Source organism: Cucurbita pepo, chromosome 3 (assembly GCF_057944985.1).
Source record: "Cucurbita pepo subsp. pepo isolate OVF chromosome 3, ASM5794498v1, whole genome shotgun sequence".
In the NCBI taxonomy this organism is placed as follows: Eukaryota; Viridiplantae; Streptophyta; class Magnoliopsida; order Cucurbitales; family Cucurbitaceae; genus Cucurbita; species Cucurbita pepo.
Genome location: NC_141800.1, coordinates 5,214,033 through 5,232,722, shown reverse-complemented (window position 1 = coordinate 5,232,722; position 18,690 = coordinate 5,214,033). Strand labels below are relative to the sequence as shown.

The following is an 18,690-nucleotide window of genomic DNA, read 5'->3' as shown; positions in this document are numbered from 1 at the left end:
GTTGACAAAGAAGAATCTTGCCTAAGGTTCGATGAGGCTGTAAAGCTAAGCAAAAAATAGAAATGGAGCTTGAATTCCCCTTGAGACTTGTCATCATGACACTTCATGGTTCAAAATGTACAATCGTGACACAATGCATGATCACATAAACCATCATACGATCGCATATGCATGCTTGTGCGATCACATATGCACACTATGAGATTGCATACACGCACTATGTGATCATATGACACGATCACTCACATTCCTTACCACCATACTTATAGACTACCCAAAAAATTAAAGAATTTTAACTTTCAATGCCCTCAAAAGATCGAAATGATCTAAATTCAAACTTCGAAAGACTATAATCTTGAGTTTAGATCAAGTTAGATAGTCGCTAGATTGCACGTAGCTTTCTATAGCACGAGACCTACGTGCTAGACAACATCTCATTTAACCTTTTTAACAAAAATTGATTGTAAATGAACAATGAGTTTATAATTTCTAATAGAGTTCATGATAAGTCTCACTATTTTAGTCTCTACAATCAGCTTTCAGTGGTTTCATAAACTTCATGTCAACATACACCAGCACTTAATTTTATAAAACAACAAGAATACATCATCTAAACATCAATCGACTCGGTTTCTTATTTATTACATACACCAGCACTTGATTATTCAAACAAAAGATCGGTTCTTCGACCGTTCTATGTACATCGACCAAACCTGTTTCAACTCGTTTGCAAGCGTTTGGATAGCTCCTTTTGATGTACTACAGAGAATTAAACCTGGATGCATACAAATAATACTCTGCAAATCCTTCAATAGTTCATAAATCTTTGCTTGTAACTTTTCCTCATAGCTTGAAATATCTACACTAGATAATCTTTAAGATAGTCTAGAATGTTAGACTTCTTTAGTTTCGCCAATGTGGCAATATTGGTTTGTCGAATCGTCTCTCGAGAAAGATTCAACGACTTTCCTATCTCCTCAAACGACTGAGGAATCTGTCCATTGAGGCCAAAGTACAAGGTCAATATGTGTGCTTCTCTTTTGCTTAGAGTATTAAGAAGCTTCTTCAGTTCTTGCTTCATCAGTTTTCTTATTACCATATTCTCTGGAGTCAAATTGTCTGGCCCTGGCATGATCTCCTGCACAACATAAAGAATATAGTATTTCAACATTTCATCGTAGTTGCGAGAAAAAAAAAACATAACCATAGACGTTCGCTGCTAGGTGGATATCAACCTAGGATTGAATATCCAATTATGTGTCAGATACCAAATATTGCAGAGTGAGGTAGTTGTCCGATAAAATTAGTTGAGATCGAATAAGATGGCTCAGGCACTAGCCACGCGCACATATATATATAAGCAAACCCCAAAGTGTAGCAATCTAATTGAAAATATGACTTATTGATATGCAATCCGTGAGATCCCACATCGATAAGAAAAAGGAACAAAACGTTCCTTATAAGGGTGTGGAAACCTCTCCCTAACAGATGCGTTTTAAAACCGTGAGGCTGACGACGATACGTAACAGGCCAAAGCGGACAGTATTTGCTAACGGTGGGTTTTGGTTGTTACAAATGGTATCAGAGCCAGGTACCGGACGGTGTGCCAGCGAGGACGCTGGGCCTCAAGGGGGGTGAATTGTGAGATCCCATATCGGTTGAAGAGAGAAAACAAAGCATTCCTTATAAGGGTGTGAAAATCTCTCCCTAACAGACGTGTTTTAAAACCGTGAGGCTAACAACGATACGTAACGAGCCAAAACGGAAATACGTTACACAATCCTTTTGGAAGTTCATCCTCTCCTTTCGAGATATTAATCAAGAAAAGGAACTTAACATTATTTCGTCATAGATGGGTATGAGGGAAATGTCTTCAATGACTAGTTTTATGAACAAATGGAAGAGAGCCTAAATCAAAGTTCCTAAAGATCAAGAGCCAGTTGCAAACAAGTCTCTCATCCTTCATGAAAGATTGAAACTTCATTCCAATGTCATTGTAGCAGCAGATATGAAGAAAAACAAAAACGTAAGTATTCCTTCAGTAAAAGACTAAGCTTGACTTAAGTAAAAAGGTTACCTGCAGGGTTAAGCAACCTCGGTCGTTTACCGGTTGATTGATTGAAATCGGGCGCTTACTCCTTTCTGTAACCAGTCTTACAGTCGAAACGGGAACTTTCAGATACTTAGCGACTTCCTTGTGGGTGGGTACTCGTGATAACTTTATGCCAAGATGATTATTTGCTTCTGCTATTCTTGCTACCATCTGACCCATGTGACCCTGCACACAGCGAGCTAACCAAGCATTCAATTATTACCCGCTCACCTTCCCATACTTCAAATCCTAAGCTAACAAAACTTTGTAGAAATTACCTTCCCATTTTTTGTGAAAAAAGGTGATATAACAAAAAGGCTCTTCCTTATCACCTTGGCACATCTTGTTCTTATTGTTTCGATATGATTCTCGTCATAAATCCAACTTAGTTTGACAAACAACCATGTTTTTATTGAAAAAGAAATGAAAGAACACAAGGGCAAACAAAAAGAGAGCCCATAAAAGGAGGAACCCCACAAAAAGGGGCTCCAATCAAGTAAAATAAGACCGAACGGGTAACGACAAAAAAAATTTATCATAGAAGCCTACTGATAAACATAGAACCTAGGACGAGCACTTTCTAGTAGGCTAACTCTGCCACTGACTTCTACTAGTGTAGGGCTAAGTAGCGCTTTTTCCTTTAGGTCCAACGTAGCATTGACAAAGAAGAACATATGGTTAAAAGACAGTGAATCTAGGTCGGCTTAAGAAGCTACCCTTCCTCTTGATATGAGATACAAAGAGAAAGATCTCTTTTCTATGACTTCCACTTATCGATCCCGGCCCAGAAAAGTGACCGACCAGGACCCTATGAATGAGTAAAAGAAAGGTAAACAGGACACAAATTATGTTCTTATGTTCAATGTATTCAGAAGTGTCATAACTACAAATGCAAAATCTGCATAAAAAACTAAGGACGATTTGAAACTTGTTCTACATGATAATCAAAATGTGACAAATGAGAATTGAGGCAGTATCTTACCGGCAGTCGAACAAGCCTTGACTTTTTATCCAACGCTTGAATGATAGTTTGTCTTATCCACCAATAAGCATAAGTTGATAACTTATGTCCTCTATTTGGTTCAAATCTTTCAGCTCCTTTAAGAAGACCAATGTTCCCTTCCTACAAAAAACAAATAAAACCTTTCAGCATACTACAGAAAACAATAATCCAAAAGAGAGTAATATGTGCATTAACCTACCTGAGTGAGGTCTTGCAGGCTAATCCCTTTGCCCTGATATGGAGCCGCAATCGAAATGACTAGTTTGCTATAGCATCGAATGAGTCGATCTCTCGATTCTCTTGCCCTCCAGAGAACTCTATCTATATACCCTAATTTGGTGCCCATGGCAATGGCCAATTGCTTATTTGTAGGTTCATGATCTTGAGTCTCCATGATTCTAGTTTTTATCTTTTCAATCTGTGCTGCCTCCTGTGAAGAGTTTATAATATGGAGAAGCTTTCTTTAACATATGAACATGGCAGACACTTTTACATGATTTTAAAGGATACTAATGCAACAAACTAAATTCTACTATGGTACCTTAAAAGCACTTTATAAAGGAGAAGAAGAGAGTTCTGCAGTCTTTTGTATACAAATTATATGTATTCCCCTCGAGAAAGCTCTCAAGAGAAGTAAATGGTGGCATAGACAAGCATTAAAGAACAACTTATTAAATTTTTTCTAAGACTCACCTTTAGACACAGACAAAGCTCTGCTTCTTCTTTTGAGCTCAAATGTCCAGGTCTCAAGGGGCCATTGGACAAAGCAACCCAATTTTCCTCGGCTGTCTCCCCCACCTCTTTCCTCCTTTTCCTTCTCCTCTTTTTCCAAGCTACATTCCCATCACCCCCACAGCTCTGCTCCATTTTCTCAAGGTTTTTGCATCTCCAATCCTTAGAAAGCCATCCGGCTTCCACCAGAACATGTTCTCTTGCCGCTTCTACCGCCAGAACCGCCGCCGCCTCCGACGGCGGTGGGTGGGTTAGTGTATCATTGTTGATGAAGTTGGGTGCTAATTTGGTGGAGAAAGGGGAAATGGTGAAATGGGGTTGTTGGGGAAGATGGGTTTTGAGCGATGGAAGTGATGAGAGAGAAATGGATGGGAGAGTTGGGGATTGAGCCGGTAATGAACATAAGCTACTGGTAGTGGCCATAAGCAGAGAAGGGAAAGAAGCAGGAATGGGAAAGGCTTTTAAGAAGTTTGGGCTTTTTTAGCACTTGGGATTCAGATATTTGTTCTTGTCGCGAATGGATAAAAGGATCAAAAGGTTGGATGTCAATGTGTGCGGATGCTATTGAAGCATTCACATCCTTCGAGAAAAGGGTGTGAAGAATAATCGGCCAAGTAGATAGATTTAGCATCAAGATCAATCCTTCAAGGAATTCAACAACCAAAGGGGTTTTTTCCCCTTTTCTTAATGAACTCCTTGAAAGTAAATGCAAAAGGCAATATCGATTTAGAATTATCAACAAATATGAATCACATCTTCAAAATACATTTCTATTAAATCGTCTTCTATCATATCGTCTTCTATCATAGGAAGCTCGACAACACAGAGATTGCTGTTTGAGAGTAAAATTGCTAGGAGAAGCTTGAAGTGCAAGAAAGAAAGTTTCATATGCTCCAAACTATCCGATATTATCTTTTTTAGGTTTTTCTGTCTTGGCTTTCACTCCCCACTCCAGGTTTTAAACGTGTCTACTGAGGAGAGATTTTCACACCCTTCTAAGAAGTGTTTCGTTCTCCTCTCTAACCAATGTGGGATCTCACAATTTACCCTTTTGAAGTCTAACATCATCGCTGACACATTGCTCATTGTCTGACTCTAATACTATTTGTAACAGTTTAAACTCACAGCTGGTAGATATTATCCTCTTTGGACTACCCCTTTTGGGGTTCCTTTTAAGATTTTAAAACATGTCATACATATTTACATATCAAAACATAATATGCACAAATTGTGAAAGTTAAATCAACAGAACGTATTTGCGTACCAAACGCTCCTTTGCGACGAACCCACAAGAACCAACCACTTTCAACATGTCCCAAATTAAAGAGCAGCAGCTGGTCAATACAGTTGAGTACATTTATCATTTTTTTTTCCCCTTGGCAAGAGGTCAATCAAAGCGTGGTAGATCCATAAGAACCTAACACCATTAATACAAAGTGAGTCGGTAGAGAAAACTATGCAGTATGCTTGTTTCTGTGTAGGCAATAACTATCGGATATCTCCTTACTCTTCTTCATAGCTTCTTCTATCATCCTCTTTTCAATGTTGCTCACATATGGGCACCATTATCTTCCAGTGGATATTCAACAAACATAAGAACAGTACAGGTCTGTTATTCGTCAAGCGCTCGAGAGAAGTTCGAAATCTAACATCTCCCTTATATTTAACCGAATTGAAGGCCCCATCGACGAGCATATGTGAGCGCTTTTCCAGTATACACCTTTTGCACCTGATGGCTTATCGGTTTCTACTGATTTCTGTCAGAGTTCGAAGAAAATGACTTATCAAAAACGTTGGAGATGTGTCTTTAGAGACTAACAGCTAAAGAGAGAAGTGAAGAACATACTATGGCAGCCAGCAAGTTTATAAGAAGGTCCTCTTTGCTGAAGTCGGGTTTTCCAAATGGTAATTGAACTATACCAGTTTTATCTGCTCTGTACTCAACTTTCCCCTGCTTGAATTCTGCTATTGCCTGAAATCAAGGTTGCCCAATGGATAGATATAAAATCTGGATGCAATGCAGGTATAGAAAAACGATCATCGATACCTGAGGCAAATTGGTTGATACAGTACCGTCTTTTGGATTCGGCATGAGTCCTCGAGGCTCTAGGAGCTTCCCGAGGCTAGCAACCTGAAATGAGGAAAGAAGACTCAAATATGAAATCAACTATATCATCTTACTCTTGGTAATACTCGGGGCATTTACGATAAATAGACAAGACCAGAAGGCAAGCATGATCAGAAAATGGACCGATACAGCCAGAAGACAAGCATGATTAACAAAATCAAGGAAGTATATCTATGACCAAAAAGCGAATTGATAAACCTGTTTGTATTTACGTCTCTTACTCGTTATTTCTTTCTGCGTTACATAAGCAGGATCGATCATCAATATAATCCTAACCAGCTAGTTCATCTTGTAAAGTAATGCAGCTTGTTTAGAAGAAGTGAAAGTTATAAAAATCTCAAAAGATAAATGAAAGAACAATTGAAGCAATGCAGTCAGAGTAATACCTTAGGCATCATGTCTGGTGAAGCAATCAATTGGTCAAAGTTCATAAATCCTCCTTTTAGCTGTTCTATTAAGTCCTCCCCACCAACCAAATCAGCTCCAGCATTCTTTGCTTCATCAAATTTCTCACCTGTATGTTCATTTCAACTTTTTAGGATTTCACCCTAAACAGTAAAGTCCTTAACCACTCAAGAAAAAAGGAATCTAGATGCATAAGAACCAACGATTTGGTTCGACCAAGATCGAAGTGGCACAAGACTGGACTTTACCCTATTCTAGATCCATGGACCTCAACTAGACGGTGCAAACTTCAAATTATGGTAGAATCTCTATTGCTTAAATAAATGTGAGATCCCACGTCGGCTGGAGAGGAGAATGAAACATTCCTTACAAGGGTGTGGAAAATATCTGCTAGCGGTCAGCTTGATTGTTCCATTAAAGTTCAACATGAAGATAACTCAAGAAAGTTTGTTGGTTGCAATCGAGATGGCTTGGGCTTGTCTAACTAAGCTAACTATTTTCAGAATTATTTTTAAGAACGACTTTCAGAAATGATCATTAGAACATATCTACACTTACCTGTATAAGAGCATTCAAATAAAGTAACCTCATGATATGCACATTCTTTATAACTTCTCTTAACAGTAAAGGGATCAGAGATATTGCTGTTTGGAGGTCATACTCCTTTTTGTTTTCCCTCGGTTTTTGAATTTCCAAGAATCTCCTGGATCTCCTCTGACATATCACACAATAAATTCCTCCATTTCTAAGCTTGAAAACAATCCCATCCAAGCACAACCATGAAACAGAACACAATCCACAATCCCCAATCCACAATCCCCAATCCAATCATCACACCGAAATCAAACATTACAAGAGTTTGGAACATACTCTATCTCTTTCAAGGGGCAACGCGGCTTTTCCCTTCTTAGGTTTAGGCGCAACGACCCCCTCGTTTTCCTCGGCGTCCACCTCGGCGACACTGACGGCGGCGGCGAGAGCAGCGACGATCACATGGTGCCTCGCTCGTCTCGGAAAATTAAGCAATACCCAATCACCTGATCTCCTAGGACTGCAAAGAAAATGGCAGGAGGAGAAGGATTTGATGGTGGAATATCGGAGTATTCCCTTGAAAGAGATGAGATCTTAGTGGTGTACAGAAGAAAGTGAACATTAGGGAAGAAGGAGAAGCGGAATTACAGGCCGCCATTGATGGAGAGTGAGGTTGCAAAGTTCTTCTTCTACTGATAAAAAAGATTATAAAAATAAAAAAAATAAAAACATTTTTTCTTGAGATAAATTTATTTTATTTTTTTTCAATTAATTATTTTTTAATGCATTATTGTTTATTTGGCATAAATGTTCTTTAAAATTTAGAAAAAAAAAATTATTTTTTCACTGATAAGACAAGTGTACATGTGGTGATGATCTCTTCCGAATGACACGTGTGTGGCCACGGTCTCTCGAAGTTGACGACGTGGAATGTTGTCGTGTCGTGATTTGTTATTTGGTATCTGTTTGGCTTTTCTTTTTTTTCTTTTTTTTTTCAGCAATTTTAGGGAATTAAAATTATTTGTTAAAAAGAGTTTGAATTAAAATTTAATAAGCCGTTAAAGAAAAATAAATAATATGGTAGGAGAAACATAAATTACATTTTTAGTTATTATGAGTTTATAAAAAGAATACTATCTCGATTGGAACATGGCGTTTTGTGAAGTCCAAAGCAAAGCCATAAAAGATTATGTTCAAAGTGGATATCATACCATTGCGTAGACTCGTGATTCCTAACATGGTATCAGAGTCATGCCCTAAACTTAGCCATATCAATAAAATCCTCAAATGTGAACCTCGAAAATATAGTCAAAAGTGACTTAAGTGTCGAACAAAAAGTGTAGTTTGTTTGAAAACTCTAAAAAATGAGTCGAGCTACGATTAAGGTGAGGTTGTTCGAGGGCTCTATAGGCTTCAAGGGAGGCTTTATAGCAAAGTCATGAGAGCTTAAGCTCAAAGTGGATATCATATCATTGTGCATACCTATGATTCCTAACATGGTATCAGAGTCATGCCCTGAACTAAGTCAAGTGTCGAACAAAGGGTGTAGTTTGTTCGAAAACTCGAAAAAAAGGGTTCGAGCCTCGATTAAGGTGAGGTTGTTCGAGGGATCTATAGGCCTCAGGGAAAGCTCTATAGCGTACTTTATTCGAGTTTTGAGTTCAAAGTCATAAAAGGAAATAAACTAACCAATTATACAACCGTCGACCAATCATAAAAAGAAAGAAAAGACGTAGTTAATTAAAATTATCCTTTTTCATCCCCAACACAAAAGCAAGCACAATGGCCATCTTCCTCAAGTTTCTCACACCTCTTCTCTTTCTCTCTCTCCTTTCCACAGGTATAATTATAAAATTTCAACTCCATTTTATAATTTTCATAAAATTTTAATTAATCGAGTTCATACCGTTTCAGGAAATTGCCAATGTGAATTGAACAACATACAAATCAATCAAACGAGGACTGGTTTTCAGATCCATGGAATGACACAATGGAACGTGACAATCAGCAACAACTGTATATGTTCTCAGTCCAACGTGAAATTAGATTGCAGAGGATTTCAAACCATTGAAAGCATCGATCCTTCCATCTTAGCTATTTCCGACACCGAGTGTTTGGTTAACAACGGTCGCCCAATTTTCAATTTCAATCCTATCAACTTCACTTATGCACGAGACCCTAAATTCAAGTTCAACCTGATCTCCTCCCAAGTTGTTTGTTCTTAAATCTTTCTCGTTCTCTCCTTCCTTCTTTTATTTTCGTGTATCTGTTAATTTCATTCGTCTAAATTTTTACTATAAAGAATAAATAATAGTTCGAATACGTCAATTTTTATCGATATTAAATAAATATATAATTAATAATGGTAAAGATATTTAATAATTGAAAAGTAATGGAATAAATTAAAAAAAAATTAAATAAGAAAAAAAATGTAAGAATTGGAATTTTTATTATTTAATTATGGAAATGTATGAAAGAATTGAACTTATGAGTGAGTTTCAATCTCTCTGTTTATTTCAGCACTTTCTCAGCCACAACAAACAGAGAGCCTTTTCATATCCCAATCTCTCTCTCTCTCTCTCTCTCTCTGTGTGAAGATTCTTCCGGCGAAGAAATGGCGATCCGAAATTTCACTAATCTCTCCACACCGTCGCCGTTTCTCCGCCGTTCACCTCCGCTGAATTTTACTTACATTCTCACCTGCCGAACCTGCACTGCTCCATCTCTCCGCTTCCACTCTCCCCGCCGTCGCCGAAGCCTCGGAATCTCCGTCGCATTCGCTTCATCCGGTGGAATTCCCCCTGGAGGACATGACGGAGGCGGCGGCGGTGGTGGAGGCGGCGACGGACACGAAGGAGGAGAGGAGGAGGATCGGGAGAAGAACAGAGCGGAGGCGATTGCGGTGCTAGCGGAGGCCGGGAGGTCGACAGAGAGTTTGCCGAAGGATCTGGCGGCGGCGATTGCGGCGGGGAGAGTACCGGCGGTGATCGTGGAGAGATTCTTGGAGATGGAGAAATCGGCGGTGTTGCGGTGGTTGATGCAGTTCGGCGGATTTAAAGAACGGCTTCTGGCGGACGACTTGTTCTTGGCTAAGATGGCCATGGAATGTGGCGTTGGAATTTTCACAAAGGTCTTTTTCTCCTCTTTTTCAAATGCCCCTTCACTCATATTTTTCTATCTTAATTATCATATTTATTTAAAATTTAAAATTACAAAATTCATCCACATTTCTTTCAATTTTGCACTTTTTTTTTTAATATTTAATTTAACTAATTTAATTCGAGAGAAAAATATTATTTTAATCTCGAAGTTATGTCATTTCAAAACAAACAAATGTTTGATGATTGAAAAATAATTATAAATTGTCTAGAATTGAGTTATTTAATGTGATAATGAAAGATGTGATTTATTTAGTTTCTATTATTGGATCTCTAAATTTAAAAATATTTTTAATAATTTTTTAATTTTTTAAATTTTTAATTTTATGTTTAATAAACATTTTAAGACCAAAATTTCAATTAGGTCATTGATTTATTCAATATCTTTTAAAAAAATTTAATTACATATACACTGATGAATTAATTTTAATTTTTTTTTTACTTTATTAATGTCTATTAGATAGAAAATGAAAAGTTAAAATATTTTTAAAATTTTTAGCACCAATCAAATATAAATTTGAAAGTTAATAAATTGTAATTTAATTATATATATATATGTGTGTGTTTTTGTGGCTAATTATAAGCATGGATTTCATTTTAATTTTATAATTCATTCAAATTTAATTCTCAACTAGAACATAAATTGGGTTGGGATTTTTTTTAATTTTTTAATTTTTTTTTATTTTGTTATTATGTTTTTTACCAAATCAAATTTTCGGATTAGTTAGGTTGAGCTCGATTGAATTGGATTGGGTGAATTTTTTTCAATCAACTCGAAATTTTGAGTTAATTGGGTTTTGATGACCCAAGCAACTTGAATAGAGTTTACAACCCAACCAAACTCAACCCTCATGTTAAGTTTAGTTGAGTGGTTGAAATTTTTTTTTTAAATTAAAAATTCTAATTATCATTATAACACTAATAACTAAAATTTCATAAACTCGAACATCAAATATTCAAAAGTCATAAAGTTTCACTAATGTCATGTACATACGTCAAATATTTTTAATTTTTATAATAAATTTTAAAAGGAAGGTAAATTTTAAAAGGAAGGTACGGTTAGTTGGGTTGTAACCCTATCTTTAAATGGGTCGAATTAGTCGGGTAAAAAATATCCACATAAATTTTTGAATATCCAAAAGTTCAACCCAATCCAACCTAGTTTGAGTTGATCGGGTTATGGAATTGTACGAAGACCCCTAAAATTAGGATTAAAAAATTTCACTTTCAATTCATAAAATTTAAAATTTAAAATTGTAATATGTCAAAACTAATATGGCTGTGTTTTGTGAAGACTGCTGCAGAGCTGGAGAAACGCAAGGAAAACTTTAGCAAGGAGCTGGATTTTGTTTGTGCTGACGTGGTATGTGCCCTCATTTTAACCTTCCAACCTTTTAATAACTTTTTTTTTTTTTTTTTTAATGTTAAAAAGTAATTTTTTTTTATTAATTAGAGAACTTTTCCGATATATATTTCAATATATTTTTATTTTTAATATTAAAATATAGTATTTTTTTTTTTTGGATGTTTATATTTAGAAATATGAAATAATTACCAAGTTTGTGTGTTTTTTTTTTTTTTTTTTTTTTTTTTTTCTTGAATGAAGAACAGATCATGGCCATTGTGGCAGATTTCATGCTTGTTTGGCTTCCAGCTCCCACCGTCTCTCTCAAACCTCCTCTAGCAATCAGTGCTGGACTTCTCACCAAGCTCTTCTATGGCTGCCCTGAAAACGCCTTCCAGGTATCTGTCCCCTGAATCCCAAACAAATTTCCAAAATTTTCACTTGTATACACCATTCTCCTGCCTCAATATCAATAGGATCATGTCAATACTTTCTATTATTTCAATTCTTCATTGAGTTTCCAAGAATCGCAATGAACACTAGGTGTTCGATGAAATTCCCAAATGAAATTCTCGTTCTGCAGGTGGCTTTTGCAGGTACCTCGTATTCGTTTCTCCAAAGGGTTGGTGCTGTGGTGGTATGTCTTGTGTGTTTGAGCTGAATTTATTGAGCTATTTGAATGTTTACTTTTACTCGATGTGATTTCATATGTTCATTTGCAGCGTAATGGGGCCAAGTTATTTGCTGTAGGGAGTGGTGCATCGGTGGTAAGCCTGTTGTTTCCCCCACTTTTGTCTGCCTTTGGCTTGGTTTAAGCAATTCTTTTGCCTCATAAGCATACACAATATTGTCATAATTTGGTGTATAGATCAATATAGGTCTCTGATAGTATAGTAGGATCGAGATTCACGGTTGCTTTTCTACTCTTCTGAGCTAGTTCACAAGAAATCAAATGAAGTTACTTGGTGTTCCATTCATATTGAAAACATTGCTCGACTTATCGATGCGTAGATGGAAACGTAGGCCTCATTGACTCTGTATTTCAGGTGGGTACAGGCATAACGAACTCCTTGATAAATGTAAGAAAGTTATTCGACAAATCATACGCCATGGAAGCAGAGGATGTGCCTGTACTAGCAACAAGTATTGGCTATGGAACTTACATGTCGGTTTCTAGCAACCTAAGGTACTGCACTTTTCGCTTCAATGAGTGATATTTGTTTCTTTTAACACCATGGCTATTGCACTTCATTTCTTGTATATTCTGCTGAGCTAAATTCACCTCTTAGGAGTGGCCATCGTGGTAATGTTTGGAGATACCTAAAAGGAAAGTCATTGGGGTAGTAAGGAATATTATTAGGGTAGTTAGAGCATAGTAATTTTTAACCAAGGAATTGGTTATAAATAGAGGGAGTAGGATTAGATGAAATGTGAGATCTCACCTCAGTTAGAGAGGGGAGAGAAACATTTCTTATAAGAGTGTTAAAACCTTTTTCTAGTAGGCACGTTTTAAAACCTTGAGGGAAAGCCCGAAGCGGTGGGCTTGAGCTGTTACAAATGGTACCAAAACTAGACACCGGGCAATTGTTAGTGAGGACGCTGGCCCCCAAGGGAGGTAGATTGTGAGATCCCACATGGGTTGGAGAGAGGAACGAAACATTTCTCATACAGGCGTGAAAACCTCTCTCTAGTAGATGCGTTTTAAAAACTTGAGGGGAAGCTCGGAAGGGAAAGCCCCAAAGAGTAATATCTGCTAGCGTTGGGCTTGGACTATTACAAATGGTATTAGAGCCAGACATTAGGCGGTGTGCCAGCGAGGACGTTGGGCCCCCAAGGGAGGTGGAATGTGAGATCCCAAATCAGTTGGAGAGGGGAACGGAACATTTCTTATAAAGGTGTGGAAACCTCTCCCTAATAGACGTGTTTTAAGATTGTTATGCTAGTGGTGGGCTTGAGTTGTTACCTGAAACTATGCAAGAGTGGGTTTAGGTTTGATTGATCTGAAAATGGATGTTTCACTTTCAAGTACCTCAAATACTTGGATAATTATGTACTATTATGTAGTGACCATTACACCCACGTAAGTTTCTCGAACTCGCAACTCGAGGGAAAATACCATTTTACCCCTCCAATATCGAATATACTAAAAAAGCATGATTCTCTTGTTCATTCAGGTACCAAATACTTGCGGGAGTAATAGAGCAAAGAATGCTAGAGCCTTTGCTGCATAAGCACAAGTTAGCACTGAGTGCAATCTGCTTTGCGGTTCGAACTGGCAACACTTTCTTGGGATCATTGATGTGAGATTTCTTCATGACCCTTCTTGCATTCTCTTCAAATTCCTAGCTATTCTGATAAACTTCTGTGAACTTTTTTCCCCCAGGTGGGTCGATTTTGCAAGATGGACCGGGATTCAAAGAACGAGAGAGTAGAGCGAGAAAAAAAAAAAAAAAACGACACCCTTGTTCGAGAGATTATCCAACAAGGTTAGTATAACATAATGCCTCAAGGTTATTTTTCGAGTTTTATTATCGAAATATTTAGGCATATATGGTAATATATGAATGTTGTGTGTTTTTACTGAAGCATAAGAGTGTATGATTGTTCATTTTTATGCATTATTGATTGTACTATGCATTATTTTTTAAAGTATTAATCAATTTGTATTAATTTAAGTGGTTAGAATAGATTATGATCATGAATGTGGTTTGGAAGTACTAAACAATCCTGATAAAGTAGGTTTGATCTATTCACTAATAAATAATTAAGATATTAGGTAGATTTGTTCTTCACAACACTTAATAAACAAATGCCTATTTTATTTTATAATTTATTTATGTTTGAATTCCTTTTGATTTCTTTTCATTTAATACATATTTGGTTTGGATGTTTGTAAACAAGTAGGTTAAAAATAATAATAATAATTGTCACGTGAATATAGACTAATTTATTTTTGAAAATCAATAATAAGCGGGCAACTAAGATTAAATTTAAATTTTATTTATTTGTTATTTAACAAAAAAGAAAAATGAATGTTGGGATAATTAAAAGATATTTTTATGATTTTAATTATTTGAATTATATTTAACGATAATTTAATAAATGAAAATAAATCAATAAATAAAGTAGTTAAATGAGACAAATTTTAAAACTAAATTAGTTGATATTAGGTTCCAATTGTGTTGTAATGTCACTCAAATCAAAACCCAATCCAATGATTGAAAAGTTATGAACAAATGCCACAAAAAATAGAAACAAATTTAAAAAAATTAAAAGGGGAAATTAGGATAAGGACTGACCAATCATAAAGAGGGTGCATGAGGCTTAATGTGAGACTGCCCACATCACAATATAACCTTTTTGAATCTTAGATGATGACGTCAACCAATAAGACAAGATGAGGTGGATCCAAGTTGTAAGATTTTGACCGTTGTGGGGTCCACTTTCAAACACACATCATTCAACTTTGCCGGATTCCGTTTTGGTGGGCCAATTTTGACACTAACCCTATCTTCTCTTTTTTCTACCTTATATGTGGTCTACGTTGAAGTTTGGACGTTGACAAATTAATTTTTTATATATATAAATAAGGAACATTTTCTCTATTGGTATGAGATATTTAAAAAAAAATTAAAAGTAAAGCCACGAAAGCTTATATGGTCATACCCTTATCTTAACTTAACCATGTCAAGAGAATTCTCGAACGTGAAGAATCATAATGAACATCAATGAGAGTTTTATTGGACCAACAATGTGCTCGAGAAAAGCTTGAGAGAAGAGAGTCAATTGGCTAATTAAGAGAAAAATCTTAGGTATGATATGCTCAAAGTGGACATTATCATATATGATTGTGGAGGTTCGTTGTTCCTATTAGTCTCATCTCATTTTGATTGAGAATATACTCGGGTTTTTGTCATTTTGACCTCACTTAGGTTATATAACTTTTCATCTTGCTTTTCTCGAGCTATGATCGTAGTTGAGCTCGTTAAACCTCATCTCCACATTAATTCATCATGCTTAGCTACCAATGTTCAAATCAAATGATACTAAGGTCAATTAAGATATTTATCGATATAAATTAATATTTTTTAGAAGAAAAAAAAATATCGAATAAAAAGGCCAACAAGATTCAATGCCGTTAGAGTTTTAAATAAGTTAAAGAAAAAAGAAAAAAAAATATTAAACACTGGAAATTAAATGCATTAAATAATTTTTTTTAAAAAATCTCAATAAAGTCCAAAACTTTTTTGCTATTAATTAACTATTCCGTAACCAATATTTTAATATAAAAATAAACGCAACGTGGCAAAAATACATACGTCCAATCTCAGCCGTCCATTTCCAATCAGAAATTTTAATCTGTTACAGCACGTGCGGAAGTTTTTTTTTAAAAGACGCAAGTCAGAACATTCAATGACGACAGTCCTTCCCATTGGTCCGTGATTCCACGCGCCAACGAAGCTCGTGGGCTTTGAAAAATATTTCTGAAGCTACTCCCATTCTCATATTCTGATGCAAATTCCAAAAGGCAAATTGGGAACATCCCACCCACCAAAATCAAAAAGATACAACAAAAACAAATCCCCTAAATTCCAGCTCCGGCCACCGCCACCGCCACCACCGTCACCGTTCTCCGATGGGTACTTTTCAACCAGTAAGATGATAGTGTATTGTTGGAGATTTTCAATTTTTTTTCCATGTTTAGGGTTCTTTTCTTTGATTGTTCCTCTTTTCTTGGTGGGTTTTTCTTGTTGATTTAGAACGCTAAAACTCATGGGGTTTTCAAATTTTTGCTGTGTGTGTGGTTTTTAGGCGGAGGAGAGGGAAATGGAGAGAAGAAAGGAAGAGGAGAGAGAGGAAAATGGGAGTAAATTACCAGAAGATCTAGAAAAAGGGGGAAGAGTAGGTGTTCTACCAGAGCAAGCGATGGAAAGGGACATCAAAAACACCAATAATCAAGGCGATATGCACGCCGCAATGTTGCATAGATTAAACCCAACAAACCCTTTGAGAATCATACTCAACGGCGGCGTTAGAGTAGCCACTCCTTCTCCTCAGCCCTCCTCCAGTGGCCCTTCCGGCCACCACCGCCACCAACACCATCAGTCCCCTGTTCCTCGCTCAATTTCAACTCCACAGGTAAAACCCATCTCACATTTGATTGTTTTGATCTTGATTAGTGTTGAATTTTTGCCCTTATTTTGTTGTTGCCAAACAGCAACCTGCAGTGATTAATCTGAACTCAAAAGCATACACAGATAAACTATATCTGTTCCTGTTTGTCCTGCACTTGATCTTGGCTGTTGGGCTTGTGGGGTTCCTTGTTTTCAAGGGAATTCATGGCCTGTTATATGCATCAGAGTCTATAAAGAGAAAAGAGAGAAGGGTTCTTCAGTACTTCCTTCCACAAGTTGAGGTTGCATCTCTGTTGAGTATTAGTCTTGCATTTGCTTGGCAAAAGGCTGTGAGGTTATGGCCTAAATTCATGGTTCATTTCATTCTATGGTGTTCTTTTGCTATGTCTTTATCAGCTGGAATCCTGCTAGTTTGCTTCCAAATGCCTGCCACAGAAGGTGTAGGAGTCTGTTTTCTTGTTTTTGCCATTGGTAATGGTTTATATGCCTGCTGGGTTTCACAGAGAATAGGCTTTTGTTCAAAAGTATTCATCAAATCGCTCGAACCCGTCGAGAAATTCCCCGATTTGAATCAGCCGACGTATTGGATGCTCGGGGCTGGCTTTCTTTGGATGTCTATATGGATTTTGGCTGTCATTGGTGCATTGAACTTTTATTTTCCCCCTTTGATTATAATCGTTTTAGTTCTTAGCTTGGCTTGGACTGCTGAAGTGATGAGAAATGTTGCTAATATAACTGTTAGTAGAGTGATATCTCTGTATTATCTTAGAGGAATGCAAAGCAATACTCAATTTTGTCTCCAAAGAGCTTTAACTAGAAACTTAGGAAGTGCTTCTCTTGGTTCTCTCTTTGTGCCTACCATTGAAGCTCTTCGAATCCTCGCTCGAGGTCTAAATTTGCTCGAGGGGGAAGACGAGTTTATGTTTTCTTGTGCTCATTGCTGTCTTCATGTCATGAATTCGATCTTTCGACGAGGCAATAGTTGGGCTTTCGTGCAGGTATTGCTTGTGTCTTTTTCCCATTTTCATTAGACTTGGATGTTTCGAAACAATGCGTCGATTTCGTACTCGAAATGATTCGTTTCAAAACTGTTCTTATCAGATAGCTTCATATGGAAGAGATTTCGTGCGAGCGTCACAAGACACTTGGAAACTTTTCGAGATGAATGACATGGTACCGATCGTCGACTCGGATATAACAAGCTCAATATGCTTCCTCACCGGAGTTTGTAGTGGCTCTATTTGTGTCATTGTTATATCGAGCTGGACGTTTACCGTGCACCGTGGCTTCACCGCTACCATTTCCTTGCTAAGCTTCTTAGTTGGATATCTAATGGTTTGTGCTTCTTCCTTGCTTCTAATAGAGAGCTGTTTTCTTAGCTCATATGAACTAAATCACTTCCATTTTGAATTACCTCAGACAAGGATTGCAATGGCACTGCCCCATGCTTGTGTGAGTTGCTATTATGTATGTTATGCAGAAAATCCCGAGGGTCAACTCTTCGACGGTACGATCAAAGATCGTCAAACATTACTAAAGTTGAACCGAGAGGTCGTTACGACGACGCCCCGTATGCCCCCATCAAAGTAAGACGTGGTCAGTCTGATCGAAGCTAACTGATTTTCGACCCCGAAATGCGTTCGAAATGTAACTTCGAAACGCTACTCCCTATTCTAAGCTTCGTAGTTTCAAATTGTAAATATGCATTTTGGGTAGGAATTGGGATATTCTCAAGCATAACAAAAAGTGGTCACCCCTTTGTATTGGGTCACTTTTCACTCTCATCTTGAACCTACCATTATTTTATTTAAGTGTATCCATTTGTAACAATCTGGTTGAATAGATATGATTTAGTAATGGAATAAAGAAACCATTCTCGAAAAACTAAATTAAATGTTTGTTTCGAATGACGTTTTGAATGTTTAATTAATAAAAGTAATTAAAAAGTTATTTCAAACCAAACCTAACGTATTTTAATATATATGTTGGAATGAATGTGTTTATATGTAGTCGTCCAAGTCTACTACTGACAGATATTGTCTGTTTTAGTCCATTACGTGTTTCTTAGGAAAAAGTTTCCATACCCTTGTAAAGAATGCTTCGTTCCCTTCTCTAATGCGATCTCACAATCTACCTCTTTCAAGGTCCAGCATCCTTGTTG

The 18,690-nt window shown here is 36.9% G+C and overlaps 5 protein-coding genes across 8 annotated transcripts; 3 read left to right on the top strand and 2 right to left on the bottom strand.

The window, feature by feature from the left end:
- Positions 1 to 556: 556 nt before the first annotated feature.
- Positions 557 to 4,340, bottom strand: SIG4 (sigma factor 4). The gene is made up of 5 exons (XM_023672480.2): positions 3,789 to 4,340; positions 3,295 to 3,525; positions 3,075 to 3,215; positions 2,078 to 2,278; positions 557 to 1,138 (listed from the first exon to the last, which is right to left on the bottom strand). Exons 1-5 carry the CDS (start codon positions 4,248 to 4,250, stop codon positions 860 to 862), a joined length of 1,314 nt encoding a protein of 437 aa, XP_023528248.1. The 5' UTR covers positions 4,251 to 4,340; the 3' UTR covers positions 557 to 859.
- A 715-nt stretch (positions 4,341 to 5,055) lies between these two features.
- Positions 5,056 to 7,602, bottom strand: LOC111791883 (large ribosomal subunit protein uL1c). 3 transcript variants are annotated; one of them, XM_087122151.1, is made up of 5 exons: positions 7,231 to 7,602; positions 6,342 to 6,469; positions 5,875 to 5,958; positions 5,674 to 5,799; positions 5,056 to 5,584 (listed from the first exon to the last, which is right to left on the bottom strand). In XM_087122151.1, the coding sequence occupies exons 2-5, from the start codon at positions 6,384 to 6,386 to the stop codon at positions 5,447 to 5,449; spliced, it is 393 nt and encodes a 130-aa protein (XP_086978277.1). In that variant the 5' UTR covers positions 6,387 to 6,469; positions 7,231 to 7,602; the 3' UTR covers positions 5,056 to 5,446. The 3 variants fall into 3 exon arrangements, with proteins under 3 accessions (XP_086978277.1, XP_086978278.1, XP_086978279.1); XM_087122152.1 differs by lacking the exon at positions 7,231 to 7,602 and adding an exon at positions 6,919 to 7,203; XM_087122153.1 differs by lacking the exon at positions 7,231 to 7,602 and adding an exon at positions 7,022 to 7,203.
- A 1,071-nt stretch (positions 7,603 to 8,673) lies between these two features.
- LOC147793082 (protein TAPETUM DETERMINANT 1-like) lies at positions 8,674 to 9,116 on the top strand. The gene is made up of 2 exons (XM_087122002.1): positions 8,674 to 8,731; positions 8,806 to 9,116. Exons 1-2 carry the CDS (start codon positions 8,674 to 8,676, stop codon positions 9,114 to 9,116), a joined length of 369 nt encoding a protein of 122 aa, XP_086978128.1.
- A 308-nt stretch (positions 9,117 to 9,424) lies between these two features.
- On the top strand, positions 9,425 to 14,069 carry LOC111789983 (protein RETICULATA-RELATED 4, chloroplastic). Its single transcript, XM_087122150.1, has 8 exons — positions 9,425 to 10,021; positions 11,344 to 11,412; positions 11,661 to 11,792; positions 11,978 to 12,031; positions 12,117 to 12,161; positions 12,441 to 12,580; positions 13,569 to 13,694; positions 13,778 to 14,069. The coding sequence occupies exons 1-8, from the start codon at positions 9,506 to 9,508 to the stop codon at positions 13,824 to 13,826; spliced, it is 1,131 nt and encodes a 376-aa protein (XP_086978276.1). The 5' UTR covers positions 9,425 to 9,505; the 3' UTR covers positions 13,827 to 14,069.
- A 1,819-nt stretch (positions 14,070 to 15,888) lies between these two features.
- Positions 15,889 to 18,359, top strand: LOC111791330 (Plasma-membrane choline transporter family protein). Of its 2 annotated transcripts, none has more exons than XM_023672621.2 (5): positions 15,889 to 16,048; positions 16,207 to 16,533; positions 16,613 to 17,527; positions 17,631 to 17,864; positions 17,949 to 18,359. In XM_023672621.2, exons 1-5 carry the CDS (start codon positions 16,031 to 16,033, stop codon positions 18,117 to 18,119), a joined length of 1,665 nt encoding a protein of 554 aa, XP_023528389.1. In that variant the 5' UTR covers positions 15,889 to 16,030; the 3' UTR covers positions 18,120 to 18,359. The 2 variants fall into 2 exon arrangements, with proteins under 2 accessions (XP_023528389.1, XP_086978275.1); XM_087122149.1 differs by having other exon boundaries at positions 15,895 to 16,034.
- The last annotated feature ends 331 nt before the right edge of the window (positions 18,360 to 18,690 follow it).